General features: G+C 29.7%; 1 protein-coding gene and 1 non-coding gene across 2 annotated transcripts; one reads left to right on the top strand and one right to left on the bottom strand.

Moving 5' to 3' along the window:
• Positions 1 to 499: 499 nt before the first annotated feature.
• LOC127246022 (pentatricopeptide repeat-containing protein At1g74600, chloroplastic) lies at positions 500 to 3,286 on the bottom strand. Its single transcript, XM_051267195.1, has one exon. The coding sequence runs from the start codon at positions 3,227 to 3,229 to the stop codon at positions 560 to 562; it is 2,670 nt and encodes an 889-aa protein (XP_051123152.1). The 5' UTR covers positions 3,230 to 3,286; the 3' UTR covers positions 500 to 559.
• A 1,553-nt stretch (positions 3,287 to 4,839) lies between these two features.
• On the top strand, positions 4,840 to 4,919 carry TRNAL-CAG (transfer RNA leucine (anticodon CAG)). The gene has a single exon. It is a non-coding gene; the product is annotated as a tRNA-Leu (tRNA).
• The last annotated feature ends 16,223 nt before the right edge of the window (positions 4,920 to 21,142 follow it).

The following is a 21,142-nucleotide window of genomic DNA, read 5'->3' as shown; positions in this document are numbered from 1 at the left end:
AAATGGAACCGATCAGTCCAATACAAAAAAAAATCAAATCGGCCCAAAATGACCAATTCTATCAAATACTCAAGCTTTTTCTTGCTTATTATTACCTCCGTTGCACATACCTGTCTGTTATATCGTAGACACAGTATTTTAAGAGGGGTATAATTAGTAGATAATTAAAAATATATTAGTGAAAATAATTATCCTATAATATAAATAATTATAAATTAAAATTAAGATAACTAATTAGTTTAATTAAAATTAAAAAATAAATAAATTAAAAAATTTAAAATGAGATTAAAGTGTATAATAATTTTCCAAAAAAAAAAATTAACATAGAATATGGAACAGACAGAAACGGCAACGTGGATATGATATATGAGATGGAGGAAGTATTATTTTAGTATTTTTTAAGTTAACCATATCAAAAATTCTAAAAATATCCAAATTATTTTAAGATAATGAGTAATTATATATATATATATAAATTAAATTAAATACTAACGTTTAATTATTTTAAAAAAATTCAAAACTTCTATCTAAACACAGCCCGGCTAGACGCAACCAACTATTATGCGTGACTCCATCCCGGCTCGGCTTTCTTCACTCGGCACTCTATCATCAAACTCCTAAGTTGTTCCACTTGCTCCCATTCCCCCTCTTCGGCGAACATATTCGACGCCATAACATAAGCTCCGGCGTCCGGTGGCCGGAGTTCTAGAACTTTCCGGGCCGCCAATTTTCCAATCTCCCGATTGCCGTGAACTCGACACGCGGCGAGTAGCGTTTCCCACGCGATCATATCGGGTTCGAAAGGCATGTTGCATATAAACCTCGCGGCTTCTTCTACTCTCCCCGCTCGACCCAAAAGATCGACCATACAAACATAATGCTTATGGCCTGGCTGAATCCTGTAATCCACGATCATCGAGTTCAGATGACGATACCCGGCGTCGACCAACCCGGCGTGGCTGCACGCGGAGAGCACAGCGAGAAACGTCTCGTCGTCGGGATTTATTCCCGATTTCGTCATAACGTCGAACGACGTTAGCGCCTCTGTCCCCTTCCCGTGATACGCGAAGCAATCGATCATCGCCGTCCAGCTCACCAAGTCGGGATTCGTAATTTGTTTGAATGCCTTAAGACAATCGTCGATCCTCCCGTTCTTCGAATACATCATCACAATCGAACTGCCGACGGCTGCATACGATTCTAGACTGATCTTAATGATGTGCGCATGTAAGGACATCCCGATCGGTGGCGCGCCCGATATTGCGACGGCACCGATTACGGATGAGATTGTAAATGGGTCAAGACTCGGCGTGGATATGAGCATGTCTTTTAATAACTTCAGCGCCTCGTCGACGCGGCCGTGGTGAGAAAATCCCGCGATTATAGACGACCTTGAAATTGGGTCCTTGACCGGCATCATCGTGAAAGCAACCGTCGCCGATCGAAGATCGCCACATTTCGCGTACATATTCACCGACGCTCCGTCGATCGTCGCCTCCCCGGCGAACCCTCGTCGGAGCGCCGCTCCGTGAACCTCTTTCCCGAGCTTCGACGAGCAAAGAACCGAACATGCGTTCATAACCGCGGCTAAAATCTTTGCGTCGATCGTCGGGTATTCAGGCACCATTTCCCTGAACAACATAACGGCATCGTTCGCACGGCCGTGTTCTGACAAACCGGAAATCATCGACGTCCATGAAACAACGTCCTTCTTCTCGAGTCGCCGGAAAGCGTTAAGAGACTCCGTCAAGTCGCCGCACTTCGAATACATGGTGAAGATCGAGCAACTGACCGAAACTTCCGAGAGAAAACCCGTTTTCACGATATGACCGTGTATCCGACGCCCCAACGATAAATTGTCGACAACGCTCAAGATACTCGACGCGACGAAGTGATCGATCGCGACGTTCTCTTCTAGCATCCGACGAAAGAAATCGACCGCCTTCTCGTAGCTTTTTCCGTCGTTGACGTACACGGAAAGCATGTTCGCCCAGATGCCGACTTCCTCCGTGTCTCGAAACTCCGCGAACACGAGTTCCGACATGTCGATAGCCCCCGCATTCGAGTACATTTTTATCAACGGCGCTCGAACGACGGAGTCTCGATAGAGTCCCATCTTCAAAACCCAGCCATGCAATTGCCGTACTTCTTCGAACATCGTCGGATCTCCGCAGGCTGCGATCACGGTCGAGACCGTGAACTTGTTCACTTCCTCTCCGGCTTTTCGCATGTCGCTAAGAACCCGAATCGCTGAACCCGGATCGCCATCGTGAATGAAACCGCGGATGATTGCCGCCCAAGCGCCGGAATTCCGAACTGGGATCGACTCGAACTCCTTAACGGCGCTACGTGTATCTCCCGATCGAGCATAGAAATCGACTATAGCCGTTCCAGCGAAAGCGTCGGCTTCTATACCGCGCTTGATCGCTTGTCCGTGGATGCTCTCGCCGTATTCGATCTCCTTCGCGCATACGGCCAAGATTCGAGAAATCGCGAACGCGTCAGGAGCGATTGAATCGTGACGGCACATCTCGTTGAACACCCGAAAAGCCGTTATACCGTCCCCGGATTTAACAGCGCCGGACAACGCAGCGTTCCAGCAAAAAATGTTCGCGAATTCAACGTCGTTCAATGCTTCAAAAGCTTCCTCCGCCGTGTATAAATTTATTACTCCGGCCGCAACGTACGGATTCGAACAAAGCCCGGTCTTTGTAACAATGCCGTGAACCTGTTCGCCGCCGTGCCGCAAAACTTTCTCTGAAGCGCAAGCCGAGAGGATGCCGGCGATGGCGTCAACGGTCGATCCGATCCCGTGCATTCGACGGAACGTTTTCCATGAATCGTCGTATCGAGAATTAGCGTTGCAGCTCAGAATCAACGAATTTGACGACAAAGAACTTTGCCTCGGCATTTCGTCGAACACCTTTAGTGCGTGGTCGATTTGGCCGCAATTCAAATAGCTTTGGATCAAATTGTCGGCGGCGGAAATGGCGGGATATAGGAGCCCTAGTTTGAGGAAGGAAGCGTGGGCTGATTGGAGTTGTGGGAAGGGTAAGGCTGTTAGATTTGTGGGGAGGATAATTGCGTCGAGCTGGTTGGGAATTCCGGCGGCGGCGGTGGTCCGGAGCGCCGCCGGAGAGCGGAGAAGCGCCGCCGTGGAGAGGAGGTTGTGGTGGTGGGAGAATTGGAGTTTGGTGTGATGGAAGAAGCGATTGATTGATGATGCCATTCATTTGGTTTGGGTGTTCTTCGTTTGCCGCCTGCACAAACTTTTAAAAATTAAAGTTTCGATGTCTCAAAAGTATTAAGACCATCCCAATTAATTAGAGACGTCAAAATGATTCGGGCTAATGGTTCGGGTTAGCCCGAACCCGTTCTTATTTCTCAGCGTTCGGGTCTACAAAATATATTTTGGCATGCGTTGTGAATTTTAATTTTTAAACTCGATCGAGTTTGAGGTGGATGACGAGTTTTATTGAAAATCCGTCCCACCCTAAATCTGGATCATAATTGAATATTTTAATAATTATTAAAATTAATAGATATATATATTTATAATTTAAATTATATTACATATTTAATTTAAAAAAATTAAATATAAACTAGAATTTTAATTCCTGAATTTTCTTCACAATCCGAACTATTGTCATTGGTCGCCCAAATCGAATTTGTCCATTTGGATCTAAACTTTTGCTTCGTCTGGGCTGTCCGCTGTCACTGCGAACCACAACCAATATTTTATTGTTATTTTTAAAATTAAATTTTTTTAGTGCTTTAGCGTTTTTTTTTTTAGTATTACATTATTAAAAACATTATATTTATTTTAAAAAACAAGTTTGCCGAAATGGCCCCAGAAGGTTCGAAGCCAGACGGGTCCTGAGATCAAACTGAAGCGGAGCGGAGACGGATTCTGAAGTCTAATATTTTACTATTTCAAAACTACAAAATTTTCTAAAAGTTTTTGTCTAAACAAAACAATTTTTTTGGAATTGTCTTTTATAAATTTTGTTTTATTTACCTTAATATATTTTTCTCGACACTAGAGAAAACTATTCAAATTTAAATTTTCACGTGCCCAATTCTAATTTGCTAGGAAAATTTTTTAGTTTTTCGGTAAAGAAAATAACAAAATCAATGCCTATGATCTTGTATATATGAAAAACTATCACTAAAAATAATACTTTCTTCGTACACAAACTAACGTTCTACTTTTCTATTTGAAATGTTCAACAATTATTGTCCTCTTTATATTTTTTATACACAAAATTTACTCTTTTATTCTTACTTTATTTATTCTTTCATTTTTTATACACAAGATTAAGGACAAATTTGTCATTTTATAACAAAAACCTTAATTACCTATAAATGTATGTAAATATCAAATAGGACATTAGAAAATAGACGGAGGGAGTATATTTTTATAAAAATCGTTTGAAATATTATTATAATGTGATACTACCTCCGTCCCACATATCGTGTTTGCTACACTGTAGACACGGTATTTTAGAAGGGGTGTAATTAGTACATAATTAAGAATGTAGTAGTGAAAATAATTATCCTATAATATAAATAATTATAAATTAAAATTAAAATAACTAATTAGTTTAATTAAAATTAAAAAAAATAAATTAAAAAGTTTAAAATGAGATTAAAGTCTGTAATCATTTCTAAAAAATGAAAGTGACATGGAATGTGGGATGGACAGAAACGGCAACATGGATATGACATGTGGGACGGAGGGAGTATTATTTTTGTTGTTATTGTTACGAATATTTAAATTGAATTTAGTAAAACATATTACAGTTAAAATGTATTCATTAAATTTTATTGTATGTATAAGTCAAGATGGCCGAGCGGTCTAAGGCGCCAGTTTCAGGTACTGGTCCGAAAGGGCGTGGGTTCAAATCCCACTCTTGACATTTTTTTTTTTTTTTTTTTTTTTTAAATTATGGTATTTGATTTGATTTCAATCTATTAAAATTTCACCAAATTTTATATCATAATTATTTGAATAGTGTGTGCTCATAAAAACTAATATAATAAAAACAAGTTAATTGGAGAGATAACATAAATTAGTTTATGAATTTGATTTAATTACTATCTATTAAAATTTGAAGAAATTTTGTTTGATAAGTTAAATAATTTGAGATTGTGTATAAAATTTGATATTCTCGTACTATTCAAAAAATATATTTTAATTTTGTCATTTTCATTTGTTAAAATATATTATATTCACTACACATTAATATTTTTAATAAATATACATTTATTTATATTAATACAATGACATCATATTAAAATACACTATTATACAAGTCTTTACACATAAAAAAAAACATGCCAAATATAATTTCAGTACAACATTTTTTAGAAAATTGATTTTCACTTAAACAAATAAGAGAATCGAGGAATTTATTGAAGCGGATATAGGATTTGGATTTGGGTTACGGGGCTCGGGCATGGGTTACGAGTCGGGCCAAAATATCAACATTCTTTACCCTTTTTGCCATAAAAGGTTGCCACCTAAAGATTCATCCAAGTTAAATAATCTTTTTCGTGAATGAAAATTATCTAGAAATTGATATCAATGGAAAGTAAATCTACACTTATAAAAAAAATACCCCCTCCGTCCACACACAAAGTAAACATTTACTTTTGGCGCGGTGTTTAAAAAATAATAGTATTTTAATTATAGTGGGTAGTTAAAAGTAGAAAAATGACATTTTTGTCCTTACTTTTTTGTATAAAGTAAGAGTATTTGTGAAAAAAAAAATGAAGTATTTAATTAAATGTTTACTTTGTAATTGGACGTCCTATGTGTACTTTTTAACTGGATAGAGGGAGTATTAAAAAACCTAACACTTAAGAGCAAACATAAATTCTGCATAAACTAATAGCTCATTATATAAAATGAAGTACTTAAATGTAAAATACAGACAAAATACAAATTTCACCTCAACAATAATCACAAAAATTATGCAAAATCACAAAAATTATTCATGTTTAGACATCACACAAAAACATAGCAAATATTGTCGATTAGGATCATATCGCATGTTTGATCACTCAAAATCACACAGACAAACATATACCACTAAAAAATTCAACGGCGATCACGTAACATTTAAATATATAGATTTGTTTGCATTATCACAAAGATTTACAAAATTGAATTTATACAAATTTTTTAAACAGTTTTGAATACACCTAGAAAAGATTCCACATAGCCTCCAAAATAAATAAGAACTTTCTAATACAAAATTCCATCGTTGAAAAAAAACTACTCTATCCATCCCATTGAAAGGTTACTATTTTTTATTTTCGACAGTCCCAAAACAAGATTACGATTTTCTTAATTTAGTAAATTGTACTACCTACTTAACATAATAAATATCATTTCAACTTACAATATATTACACAAATGTCATTACTTTTATATTATACCAAACTAATAGGGATATTTTTGTCTTTTTTACTACAATCCAATATAATACTAATATTAAAAAATCTACGTACAAAAAGTAAACGCCACCCTTCCAACGGGACGGAGGGAGTAATAAAATTCTACCATTGTTTTAAGAAGAAAAGAAGTAAAACCCTAAACCCTAAACTCCAAATGCACCCTTAGGGTCTGTTTGTTTGTGAGTTTTTTATTAAGATTTTACTATTCATTATTTTTTTAATAAAAAATATTAATATTTTATTTTTATATTATATTAAAAATTAATTTTATATTCAAAATATCATATCAAAAATCGATTAAAAATTTTACCATTGCAAACATCAAATCTAACTCCCAAACTCACAAATTACCGCATATTTACAATAGAAGTTCCAACACCAAAAAAATTCACAAATGACTACATATATTAATTTAGAATTTTCATAATATTCATTTAACGGTTTTTTTTTTTTTTTAATAAAGACATACTCGCTCGTTCCACTTAATTTTTTATTTTTTTTTTGGAAATATAATTATATACTTTAATCACATTTTAAAATTCATAATTTATAATTTTTTAAATTTTAATTAAACTATTTAATTATCTTAATATTAATCTAAAATTATTTTTTATTAAATTATAATTATTTTTACTAATACACTTCTTAATTACTCAACTGAAGGTGTGTTTGGTATAGAGAATTGACAGTAGAGAAATGCAAATGTTTCTATTTCTCTTGTTTGTTTGAGTAAGAGATATGGAACTTGAGAAATAAATCATTTCTATTTCTCTCCTATATTCACATGAATAGAGAGAAATGGCATTGCAGTATATATATTTTTATATTTTTTATTCTTTTTTGTACTATTTAATTTTTATAATTATTTATATTATATTATTTTAATTTTAAAAAAATTATATTTAATTTATTATTCAAGTATTTAATTTTATACAATTTTTTTTTTTAAAAAAATATATATTAAAATATGATTTTACAAAACTTCGTATATAATTTTTTTTTTAAAAAAAAAGTCAACAGAAATATTTTTTCATAAATTCTTACTCGCTAAAACTCTCTTTTATTAAATTAATTATTTATTTTTGTCCGATCCATTCATTTTCTTTTTACATAAATTCTCTATTCTATCAAATAAGAGAATTAATTCTCATTTTCTACTCAATTCCCATTTTTTCTAATTCTATTTTCTACTCTCATTTCTCTACAATTTCATTATTTACTTTGTGTCTAATTTAAACGGGACAAATTAGTCGACACATCAATATATCATGTCAAAATATACTTTTATAAAATATTAAATTAAATACAATTTTTTTTTTCTTATTTAAAAAAAAATTCAAAATTATAAACTTCCCGAAACTTAAGGAAGTAAATATTCGTGGGAGCATTCTAAATGGGGGTTTTATACGCACACCTGTGTACACAAACGTCGTTAAATTTGGTATGCCATTTCGGATGACGTGTCCTCTTAAATAAACCGGAAGACAGACAGCGCCAATACAGTAGTCGCATTTCTGATTAAGCGAATTTTAAAAACCCGCTTTTAGTTCAACTGGGACACGTGTATGTGTAGTCGACAGTAAGGGCCGTGTCACGTGTGGGCCCAAAGTTAAAAAAGAATATATACGTTGTGGGCTCAAATTGACAGGCAAAGCCCAATCATTAATCTCTTATCCAAACTCATTTATTGCCCTAACACGTGGCAGCTTCAGATCTCCACGTGGCCCCATGATTACGACTCAATCTTGAGTTAAATATGACAGATCATCAATACTCTGTACTTTCTTTCATTACGTTATACAAGTCTACTCGAGCTAATATATATATATTTTTAATTTATATTATATTTTTATATAATAATTAATATTAAAAAAATAAATAAAAACTTTAGAGTTGAATAAGAATAATATTTTATATTTTTTATATTATATATACATAAATAAATTTAAATATTTATTAAAAAATAAAAATATATTAGATATTTAATTAGTTTAATTAAAATTAAAAATAAAATGTATAATTCTTTTTTAGCTAAATTGCATAAAATCCACCTGTGGTTTGACGAAGTTGTGCCAAATCACCCATACTTTTAAAACTGCGTTAAACTCCATTATGGTTTCATAAACTCTGCGTCTAACCTCCTGAGACAGTCCTTATTGAACGGTATATGACATAAATGCGCCCAAACTGCGAATATATTTTAAAATCTCAATTTCTAAACCCCTAAAATTATAAATATATTTATTTTTATTATATTTAGCATAAAAAAAATATAAACTCTTAAAAACTGAGAAAAATAATTATTTTTTGAGTATATATACTTTTTTTAGACTAAATATAAGAAAAATGAATATATTTATAATTCTAGGGTTTTAGAAATTGAGATTCTATGGAGATTGGACCTAGATCAAATACCGTTAAGTAATGACTGCCGATGGAATTAGACGTAGAGTTTATGAAACTATGAGGGAATTTGACGCAGTTTTAGAAATATAGAGAATTTGATGCAATTTAATGAAATCGCAAGTAGGTTTTGTGCAATTTAGCTTTTTTATTTTTTTTTTTCTAGAAAAAACATAAAATATGGAATATATAAAAATGATAATATAGAACACGGTACATGAGACAAACGAAGTATTAAACACAATTTCAATTTAATTTTTACTATTTAAAAAAAAAAATTTCAATTCCAACTCTCAACCAGATCGACCCTTTAAAACTCTATTGTGTTATTTGTGGACTTCTTACTATTAATTTTTTTTTTCCCCAAAAATATCACATAAATTTTTTTTTATTATTAAAATTTTACTATTATTATTATTATTATTATACTACAAATTTATGTTACATTCAAAATATCACATCAACATCTATTTATTTCATACCAAACAAATATTCAAATTCAATTTTTTACCGTTCAAATATCCAAACCCAAAAAAAATAAAAACACAAAAACACAAACAAACACCCTCTATATTGAATTTTATTTATCATGGTAATAATACATATATTACAATATTACATGTGCCTTAATTTAGAATAGGATTTATCATCTTGGTAATAATACATATATTACAATATTATATGAATATTACATGTGCTTTAATTTAGAATAGGTTATATGAATTTTATTATATAACTAAAATTTAGAAAATATATTTTAAACATTGTATAATATACTTTATTTCATTTATTTATTTTCCCTTCCGTTCAGGATAATTATGTCATTTTTTTATTGTCCGCTAAATTTATATGCATAATTCATTATAATAAATAATTTTATTTATCAATAATTTTATTATTTATACTTTAATAAATAATAATTAATTTGTCACTATTTTATTATATTAATATTTTAATAATTTTTTTATAATACCTTTATTTTATTTTTTATTTATACAACTTTTTTTTAAAATTTTTATGTCCAAATATTACGTTATAATTAGACCGGACGGAGAAAATAGTGTTTGTTTATAATTAGGGTTACTTGGAGTATGAATTCGTTTGAATAAAAAAGCGAATATTTAAATAAATACAAAGTGCAAAAGTGAATAAGCATTATAGTTAAGATGAAATTAATAAACGTGAATTAATGAATAATAATATTTTATTAGTTAATAAAAGCATATAAGATGATTTTGATATTTTTATTTTTAAAAATAATAAAAAAAGAATAATTTTGTAAAAGTTATACGATATTTTTTATATTTATATATACTTATTTTTACTATAATTAAATAAATACTAAAAAATAGAATTAAACAAAAATAATAAAAAAATACATTAAATTGAAATAGAAAAAAACCTTTTATTTATTTTCAAATTAAATACTCAATCCCTTATAATTTGTTTGCTATAATTTTTATTTTGGAATTGTCTCAATATATTTATAATTTTTTTTTTTAATTTATACTTTCTTTTTTATCCTTAGCAATACAATTTATATATAAAATTGTTACAAGAAGCAAGAATAAAATAATAAAAAACTAAGGTGTGTTCTTTTAAAAAACAAAATACACACGTTTTTTAAAAAATATTAATATATCATACACATTTATTATTTTTATATTCTTCACACAATTTTCCACACTTCACGTCAAAAAATTCTCGTTCATATATAAATACGCTTATTTTCTTTGCAAAATACAAAAAATGCGAACGCATGTTTACGTGACAAAGTTAATAATTATTTTAAAACTAAGCAAATACAAATACAAATAAGGTAAAATAACATAAAACTCATATGTGATTTTTCGAATTTGCTCAAAATCTCCCGTAGTTTTAAAATTTCATAAAACCTACTTATGATTTTCAAAATATTGCACACTCGCCTATTTTTTAAATAAACCAGTTTTACAATAAAATAAAATAAATGTGATTATAGAATATTCCTAAGGACCACGTACCAATAATTAATTTTAATTAATAGTGTTGCTTGTTCTAAAAATGAAGCTAATACAAGATCAAGTGTAATGGATCACTTGGTTTCACTATTTATAGTAGCTATTAGAATAAGTCAATACGAACGTAGATTAGCTCGAATCAACACATGAAATATAAAATCACAGTATATCACTTTAATCAAATTAGTATATATTAGGTGTTTATATTTCATATGATCTTAATTCATATTATACATATATATTGTGTTAAAATATGTATATATATATATTGTACTGAGATCAATCGTGATATATATTGTGTCAATTATTATTATGTATTTGTATTATATTATCATGTAAATTGTGCTATCAATGTGTATCTCATGTATTGTTAGTCTATATCTCGTGTATTTATTAGAACTAATCAATATAGTCTTTGTTCTATTTATTTATTTTTTACTTTGCAAAGCCTATATATATATATATATATTATTTTATTTTCCAAAATATTGCATATAACTATTATTTAAATAAATAAATTGAAAACACTATATATCCTTACTAGTAACCAAAATTAAATCTCACCTCCTAGTTAGTTAAACTCTACTAAAGCACTTATTCAAAACCAAGTTCTAAGCTCAACAATAACTAGAAAACACACTTTAATATCATGTTTTTGATGAACTTATTCATCTCGCATTAAATCTATCACTTAGTGATAAAATTTGTATATTTTAACTTTCTTTCTAACTTTATGATTCTTACTCAAATCACAATATTTTCATTATGAAAAATGAGTTAATCTTGTCCAGTAAAATATTTGAAATAGTTGGTAACAAACCAATTAACCCTTCAGTTAAACCAACTAACTATCAGTTACTCCAAGCAATGTCAAATGGATGTTGTAATTTCTTTACAATTTTCTTGTAAACTGTTAGTATGGTGTAACATATTCGGTTCCGAATTGACTTGTTTGCCTCTAGTTTTTTACTTCAATATGATTATTGATCTTTTTCGATGACATCGAATAATAACCAAGTATAAGGTGTGTGAGATACATTAGCCCAAGACAATCTAAGTTTTCTAACAATTGTAAAGCACAAAAAAGCCTAATGATGTATTTGGTTGTAATTTCAAATTAATATTAATACTATTTATTTCACATGAATTTCAATAAAACTATAATATATATATATTTTTCACAAAACATTTGCGATTGTTGACCGGATCAAATCAGCATCATGCTAGTTTGACTCAATCAACACTCTAACCAAAGTGAATATATACATTTGATGTAACATAAAAAAAAATTAAATGTGATGTTTTAAATAATGAATATATTTTTTTTACGTTGGAACTGGATTTTGCGAGGTCCTAATTTCCTTATGAGACTTTGAGCCTTTTTTTTATTATTATGCGCCCTGAGAGGCTCTGAGCTTTTTTTTAGAATTAAGCACTTTAAAATTAAGCAATTGTTACCGAAAAGAGATGGAAGTCGGCTTAGGGTTCCGAAAAGTACTTTAAAAAGCCTTTTCGATGGTCAAGTCTTGTGGTCCTTAGTCTTGGAAGGACTTCGGACTATCGCATGTGACGTGTGCGTGGCCCTTAACGAGAAGGCCAACGAGTTAGAGGCGTACTATAGTCCTTAGTCGTAAAAGGCTTTAGAATGTCGAATATCGAACTTATGCGGCCTTCAAGAAAAAGGCCAGCTTTTTTGATGGTTGATAGTCGAGTCCTTAGCCCCGAATGGCCTCGAACTTCCGAGAACAGTCCTTAGTCGTAAGAGGCTTCAGATTGCCGAATATCGAATGTTGGCGGCCTTCAAGCAAAAGGCCCGCTTCCGATGGTTGATACTCGAGTCCTTAGCCCCGAATGGCCTCAAACTTCCAAGAACTGCGTGCATACGGCCCTAAATCGTAATGCCAGGAAATGCATATAGTCCTTAGCTTCGGAGGGCTTCAGACTACTGAAAGTAGTTAGTACGTGGTTGATGATAAGATGTTTATTCCTTTAATATGTACTCCCTTCGTCGTTCAAATTTATTCTTACTTTTTTTTTTGGTTGTCATTCAAATTTATTCTCATTTCCTTTTAGTAAAAAATATCACTTTTCTTTACAAAGAAAAAAAAAATAAATATTTTTATTCTTACATATTTTTCTTAAAACCCGTGCCCGGTCAAATGAGCACATAATTAAATGAGGGAGGGATAATTAGTTATTCTAATATTAGACTTTCCACATCTCAAGTAATTTTGTTTTTAATAGATATATTTTTTTTTTTTGGGCATTAGTGTGCCGAGGGGAATTAAACCTCAACCCTCGTAGATGTATAAAAGGCAGCTCAACCACTTGAGCTACAACCTCTACCTCTTTACATCTCAAGTAGTTCTGGCAGTGAACTCTAATGGTTTTTTCCATGTCTTACTTCCTTTAACTACATTTTACTTTGTCTAATTTTCCTATGTGGCTGAAGGGACCATACATCATAAGGGAGGTTTCGCTTTCGAAAGGTTTTGGTATGTATTGAAGCGGCTCGACGGACTTTATGGCTTCGCCTTTGGGAGGTTATGGTGTTTTGCGAGGTATTGAAATCCCTTCATGTTTCTTGGCTTTATTTCTTTATTCAAGTACTTTTGGACCTATGTCTAACATTAATACTTCCTCCGTCCCGCAAGAAGGTTCTTATTTAGTTTTTGCGTCATTGTACTTAACATTAAAAATATCTTTATATTTGAATAATTTACTCGACAACTATCATTGTATATGTATTATAAGAGATTAATAAACATATTTTTGTTTTCTTTTCTTGATTTGTACTACGTATTGATATCATAATTAATATTCAAAGATGAACACACAAAAAGTCAATGGCAACTTTGGGGACGGAGGGAGTATTTTAAATTAATAATTAATTTTTAATGTGATATTTTTATTGTGTGAATAATGTAAAAACAAATTTGAAAAGATAACTAAACGAGGCGTTTAATTTCCCAGATACTCATCATCATGCTTTAATCAATGAATTAATAAAATCATTTCTCAAATTTTACTTTATGTACTTCTTGGTTCGACTCGAGTTTAATTTAATATATATATATATATATACATAAATATAATTCTTCAATTTTAATAATTAATATGATTCACACTTAAAAAACAAATGATTATATATATATATGTTAACTTTCTTTGTTGTATATGGGAAAATAGCATTTTAGTTTTTTTTTTTTTTATATAAATCTCTAAAACTAAAATTCAATTTCACATAATATATATTTTCACGTGTGTGTATATATATATATTAATCATTTATTTGGTTGTGGTTTGAAATTAATTTAAAGTAGAGCATTAATTCAATTTTTGGTTTAAATAGTATTTTGATGTGATATTTTGCATGATAAAATAATATATTTTTATTGAAAATCTTACAGACTTAGTAATATAGATTTGTGTTTAAAATTAGGTAAAATATTATAAAATCCACCAGTGGTCTATGAAAATTACTCGAAATCCCCTATTTTTTAAAAATTGGGCTAGACTCCTTTATCGTTTCAAAAATCATGTATATAACCCCTCTTCATAAACCACACGTAGGTTTTATATGAAATTTTAAACAAATAAATATTTTCTTAATTTGTTTAAAATATACTAAAGGGATTCTTGTGTTTCTAACTCTCTTTTGGCATTGTTACAATGAAATAATAATAATTATTATTATTTTATTAATGTTTTTACCAATTGGAATCCTTGCTAAATCACAATATCAATAATAGTATTGAATTAATACCCTATTCAAGACATTTTGTAAGTAGTTAAGTAAATTTATCATTTGATTTGCAAATTAGGAAAGACAAATCATGCTAAACGAATTATGTGTGACCTATAAGATTTAGAAATCGAAATTTGAATCCATAACTTTACGGTCATGAGTCTATCTCCATATCGTCATCCCTTGTGTTCACCAAATAATTTTATTTTTTTTACATGCAGTTTAAATTATTGTTATACTTAAATAAAAAAAAAAGTAAATATGTAATTGAGATGCTAAATTAAAAAATATATATTTGATTATCTTTGGTAATATATATTTTAATTTAATTTATAAAAAATTTAAAATATATTACAAAGGTTTAAAATAAAAATATACTCTTTCTATATATTTTTTTAGAATTTTGACAGTTTAAAAGTATTTTCAATCTAAATAACATTTTTTTTTCTCTAAACAAACCTATTTTTTTTAATAATATTTCCAAATATGATATCAATCAGCTTCTGCTTTTAGCTTCTATTATACTTGTAGCTTTTACTGATTTTGTTTTTTATAAAAAAAATCAATTCAAACAACCCTTATATTTATTAGATTAAATTGTTATTATTTGCGTTTTCCGATACTGTAAAAATATACCATTTTTACAAATTCTCCTAATTTGATCCTTGAAATATTGAAAACTCAATAAAACATATTTAAAATTGAAATTTTATTGAAGGGTATAAAATCATAATCTTATTATTAATTTACCTTTTTGTTTCTCATAAAATTCCTTTTTTTTACTTTTTTATTTAAATCTTACGAAATTTACAAATAGATCTTTCATGATGCTCAATATAAACGAAGAACATGTATAACCGATATATTTATGATCACATTAGATAATTAAATGTTGACAAAAAAAAATACACATAATATTTTTAATAACTTAGTTCGTTTATCACCCGAATATGAAAAACTCTTGCTATATTAAGTTCAACGAATTTATTACAAGAGTGTTATTCTAACTCCACAAGAATTAGCCGACAACCAATCAAAGGATGTCTTTATTCATTCTAAAATGACGATATATGTCTCCTTGTTGATCAAACTATATACTAATCTAATTTCCAATCGAGAGGTACACGTATTCTTATTGCGCTTGCACGCTTATTATTTTTTGGCGCCTTTCACATAATGATTTTGATCGCCCGACTAAGATCATCATACTAACACATTCAACTCGACAACATTCTGCTACCGTCATACAACAATTCTTTATTCAAATATTACGAAAACTACAAATAGATCATTCATGATGTTCAATATACAAAAAGAACGCGTATAATGGCATATTTGTGATCACATTAGATAATTAAACGTTGACAAAAAGAATACACATATTTAAAAAAAAACTTAGTTCGTTTATAACCCGGATATGGAAAGCTCTTTTTATGAATCTATTACAAGAGTGTTACACTAAATCTTCAAGATTTAGCTCAGGACCAATCAAAGGACATCTTTATTCATTCCAAAATGACAATATGTCTCTTTCTTGTCAATCAAATCATACAATGATATAACTTCAGATCAGGAGCTACACATGTTTTTATTACGTCTACATTTTTATTATTCTTGGCGCTTTTCACAAAGTGATTTGGATCGTCCGACCAAGATCCTATGTCTCTTTCTTGTCGATGAAATCATAGATTGATTTAACTTTCGATCAAGAGCTACATATGTTTGTATTGTGTCTACACTTTATTATTGTCAGAATTATTTTATGAAAATTGAAAAAATTATATTATTTGATCATTAAAATAATAAGTCTATATATAGGCACCATAAAACAAACTCGATAGATTCAAATCTTAACAACTTAAATAACTGAAAACAACGTAAACAACCTAATATATGAATAATACCAAATCTAAAGCTAAACTGAATATTTAAAATATTTTAGCATCTTCTCTTAAACTCAAGTGGTATAGCATAAACCAACTTGAGTTTGACAAGAAAGTTGAATATAAACACAAAATATGCAAACGAAAATAACAACAGCTTGTCCATCGCTACCGTCAGCTCTCCACTGTGTCCAATCTAGAAACAATGCTCTCAACTGAATTAGAATCAGAAACAATAGGACTCTCAACGGAATTGAAAATGACATGACTCACCAGAGCCGAAAATAATGGAACTCTCCTCAGAGTCGGAAACAGCGGGACTCTCAACAGAGTTGAAAAAAATGAGACTCTAAACATGGTCGGAAACAATGAGACTCTCTGTAATACCCCCGGAGTTTGGCCGGTGCTAGGCCAACTCCCGTGGATGAGTCGGTGTCAAACCATCCGAGGTTGAATATAGGTTAAATGGATTGAATAGACTATTCATGTCAACAATGTACACATTCCTTTTTGGAAGCCCTGCTAAAAGAACTCTAGAGTTAAGCGTACTTATTATAGAGTAATTTGAGGATGGGTAATCCCTTAAGAAGTCTCTCAGGTGCGCGTGAGTGAGGACAAAGCGCGTTGAAAGAACTCGTGTTGACCTATAGGGCCACTCTACGATCCCGACACGTCCGGCTTTGCGTGGCTTGCATGCCGGAGTGTCACAATCTCAATACAGTCTGACACATAGATCTGGAGAAATATGATAGATAGATCGCAAATAGATATGCAGACAAGTCTCTGCATGAATCAGAGTCAAACACACATATTGCAGACAATATATAGATTGCAGATACGCAAAATAACATACAACAGACAAATCGCAGATATGCAGACTGCAGACAAATCATAGATACATAGACAACAAACAAATCACAAAACAAATCGCAGACATAAGACAAATTGCAGACAATAGACAGATTACAAACAATACACAGATCCCAAACATGCCATACAGATAGCAAACATAAAATTGGGAGATCTCCGGGTATATTAAAATAATGAGTCTATATATATGTATCATAAAACAGATTCAATAGAATCAAATTAAAATAACATGGACAACTGAAAACAACTTGAACAATCTAATATATGAATAAGATCAAATTTAGAGCTAAACTGAATATCTAAAATATTTCAATAATTATTGTTGGCGCTTCTCACAAAGTGATTTGGATCATCCGACCAAGATCCTCATATTAATACACTCAACTCAACACCATTCTTCTATCGTTGCACATTAGTTCTTTATTCAAATATTACAAAAATTACAAATAGATCATTCATGATGTTCAATATACACAAAGAATATGTATAATGATATATTTGTGATCATATTAGATAATTGTACGTAGAAAAAAAATACACATAATTTTTGAATAAACTTAGTTCATTTATAAGCTGGATATGGAGAACTCTTAGTATATTAAGTTTAATGAATCTATTACAAGAGTGTTACACTAAATCCGCGATACTTAGCCCGCGACCAATCAAAGGACGTCTTTATTCATTCCAAAACGTCAATATATGACTCTTTCTTGTCGATCAAACATACATTGACAACTTCAGATCAGGAGGTACAAATATTCGTATTGCGTCTACACTTTTATTATATTTTGGCGCCTTTCACAAAGTTATTTTGATCGGCCGACCAAGATCCTCATACTAACACATTCAACTCGACAACATTCTTCTATTGCTCTCTTTCTGTCTCTCTAAAAAAATAAAAAATTAAACGTCATTAACTAAACTAAATAAAATACAATCTTCATTAATTATGAAAATAATATTATAGATCTTAAAAAATACGAATAACTCTTATAAGTGATTCTTTGAATGTTCTTCATAATCTTCCCAAGTATTCGCAATCTCATGTATTTTCATTTTTTGAATGGATTACGATCATCAACTTAGCTCCTTTAGTAGGAATTACTTAGTTCCCATACTATCCAAATTTGTATACACTTCCGGTGTATTTGTTTGAGAATTTGGATTTTGAATTTGAATAATAAAATTTTTTAATTATAACAGTTATATGATATAATATAAATAGGTATTGATGTGGTATTTTGAATGTAAAATTGATGTTTAGTATAATATAAAAAAAAATAGATATTTGATTTGATATTCGTTAGGGGAAAAATTTCGATGAATAATACAAATCCTCAAAAATTCTACCAAACAATGTCCAACACGATTCCAATGTTGTTACTTGTTACATCGCTCGTCCATCACATGCTCTAATCACCGACAATTTATGCAAATTTAATTCAGAAAAAAGACTATATACATATATATATATATTCAAATTTATCATCGCATGTATTACATAAAATATTTTATAAAAAAACCTATAATTTATTTTTTTTATTTAATACGATTTTCGATTTTATTTATTTTTTTAAAATTCTCCAAAATATATCTAAACAAACCCTAAATCCCACGACGTAAATTAAACTTAATTCGAGTTAGTATTATTTTATAAATTTTTATATCAAAGTTAAGTTCTAACTACTCGACTCATTTATCGGTCATCGACATTACAACTACTCTTCGATCTTCTTTCTTCTTCGATTTTTTTTCTTTCTATTTATTTATTTATTTATGAATAATTAATTTTAAGTCGTATACTGAGGACATCGACTTTTCCATCGCACCGCAAAATTTACATCAGAAACAGATTTGTAACAAGAAGTATTGAATGACAAAAGGACAGTTGAATTTATAATTTGGCAGAACTAATTCAATATATATTAATTGTTCTTCGACTCAAATTTATTATAGCATCGCATCATTCTCTGCACAAGCATTCATTTCTCTTTCTGGTTTGAATAATTTCTTCTTACACCATTACTGATGTCATACCTATATTTCAAGTCCAACTTATTTTTAGCTAGCTGGAGTATTACATATGTATGAGGATTTATTTCTTTTTTAAAGAAAAAAAAATTGTATGATGAAGAGGTACATTTAATATTTTTTCAATCATATATTGAGAATTTTTATTTTTTGTTTAGAAAATAAATTGTATAATATTCATATAGTTTATTAAAAACTAATATTTCTTCGGTTGAAATTTAATAAATCACATCTCAAATACTAGAACTTTTTTTTATCTGTTAAATTTTATCTAATGGGAATTATGTATATAGTTTTAAAAAATATATGTATGTTAAGACGTAATTTTTAAACCATAAGAGAATAGAAATTTTTCTAATAAAGTACGAGTGTAATGGAATTAATTTCTTTTTTCTTTTAATTACAAAGATCTCGGTTATATTTAAACGTGTATGTGTGTGCGCCGCGTGTAATGTTGAAAAAAAAGACAATTTAAAAAGTACCAAGTATAAATTATAATTACGCAACTCATTAAAACTAGCCGGTTCTACTATAACATGGGAGCATACTTACGATATAATATTACCCGCACAACAAATATATATGTTATGTTCTTTCGGAGTTCTATTTTAATTTATTTTTACTAGATAACTATCGCGATTTCCTCAATGACTTTAATTGCTATATAGATACATATATCTTTCTAAATAAATGTTTCGAAATAGTAAGCCCGATCTTCATTACAAAAATAATTTCTATGATATTCTTAAATTTTTCTTCAATAATAACTTTATAATCGATCTTTATCTTATGCATTGCGTTTTGTATGGAACACGATCATCAACTTAATTCCTTTCATAGGAAGTACTTAACTCCATATGATCCAAATTTTCGCACAATCTATTTTCCACACGATATTCAAACTTATAGTGCGCTTATTCATGTTTCGATGCAAATTTGTAAATAAAAACTAAAATTTGAATATGAGACTTTAAGTAAAAGAATATTTAACCATAGGTTGTATTTATAGTAAAAAAATAAGATTAAAAATACATTTTTAAGACTTGAGTTTCACTCAAAAAAATAAGTTGAATACCGTAAATTCTAGAATTTCATTTTTTTTTTTTTTTGAATTTGAATATCAAAATTAATTTCTAACCGCTCAACTCTTCTGTCGTCAGTATAATGACTATTTTTCAAAATTTTTAAGTCAAATATTTAAGACGTTACAGTATCATGACACTGCAAAAAATTTACGACCCCAAAACAGATTCGTAACAATAAATTGATTGACAAAAAGACAGTTGAATTTTTATTTTGGCCTACCTAATTCAATTTTATTGTTACTGAAGTATTTTGTTTTTATAGGCACCGTTCTATGCATTTGCATTCACTTCTCTCTTTCTGGTAATTTCAATATTTTCTTCTTACACCATCACTGATGTCATACCGATTTTTTAAGTCCAACTTATTTATAACCATCGTTACAGCTCTTACATATGAGAATTTATTTCTTGTTTAAAAACAATAAATTTATTTTTCATATTAAATTCCGAATAACGATCTACCTTAATGAGTGTATGCGCGTTTGTTAGTGAGTTTGGGAGTTGAATTTAAACTTTTGAATAATAAAATTCTGAATCGAAATAGTTTTTAAATTTAATAAAATATAAATCTGTGTAAATGTGATATTTTGAATAAAATTAATTTTAATGTAATATAAACGATAAAAAAATAGATATTTTAATTTATACTTTTCGGACGAA

The sequence above is a fragment of the Andrographis paniculata genome, unplaced genomic scaffold (assembly GCF_009805555.1).
Source record: "Andrographis paniculata isolate CXL003 unplaced genomic scaffold, ASM980555v1 Contig26END, whole genome shotgun sequence".
NCBI classification, from domain to species: Eukaryota; Viridiplantae; Streptophyta; class Magnoliopsida; order Lamiales; family Acanthaceae; genus Andrographis; species Andrographis paniculata.
This window is presented reverse-complemented; position numbering and strand designations above follow the sequence as displayed.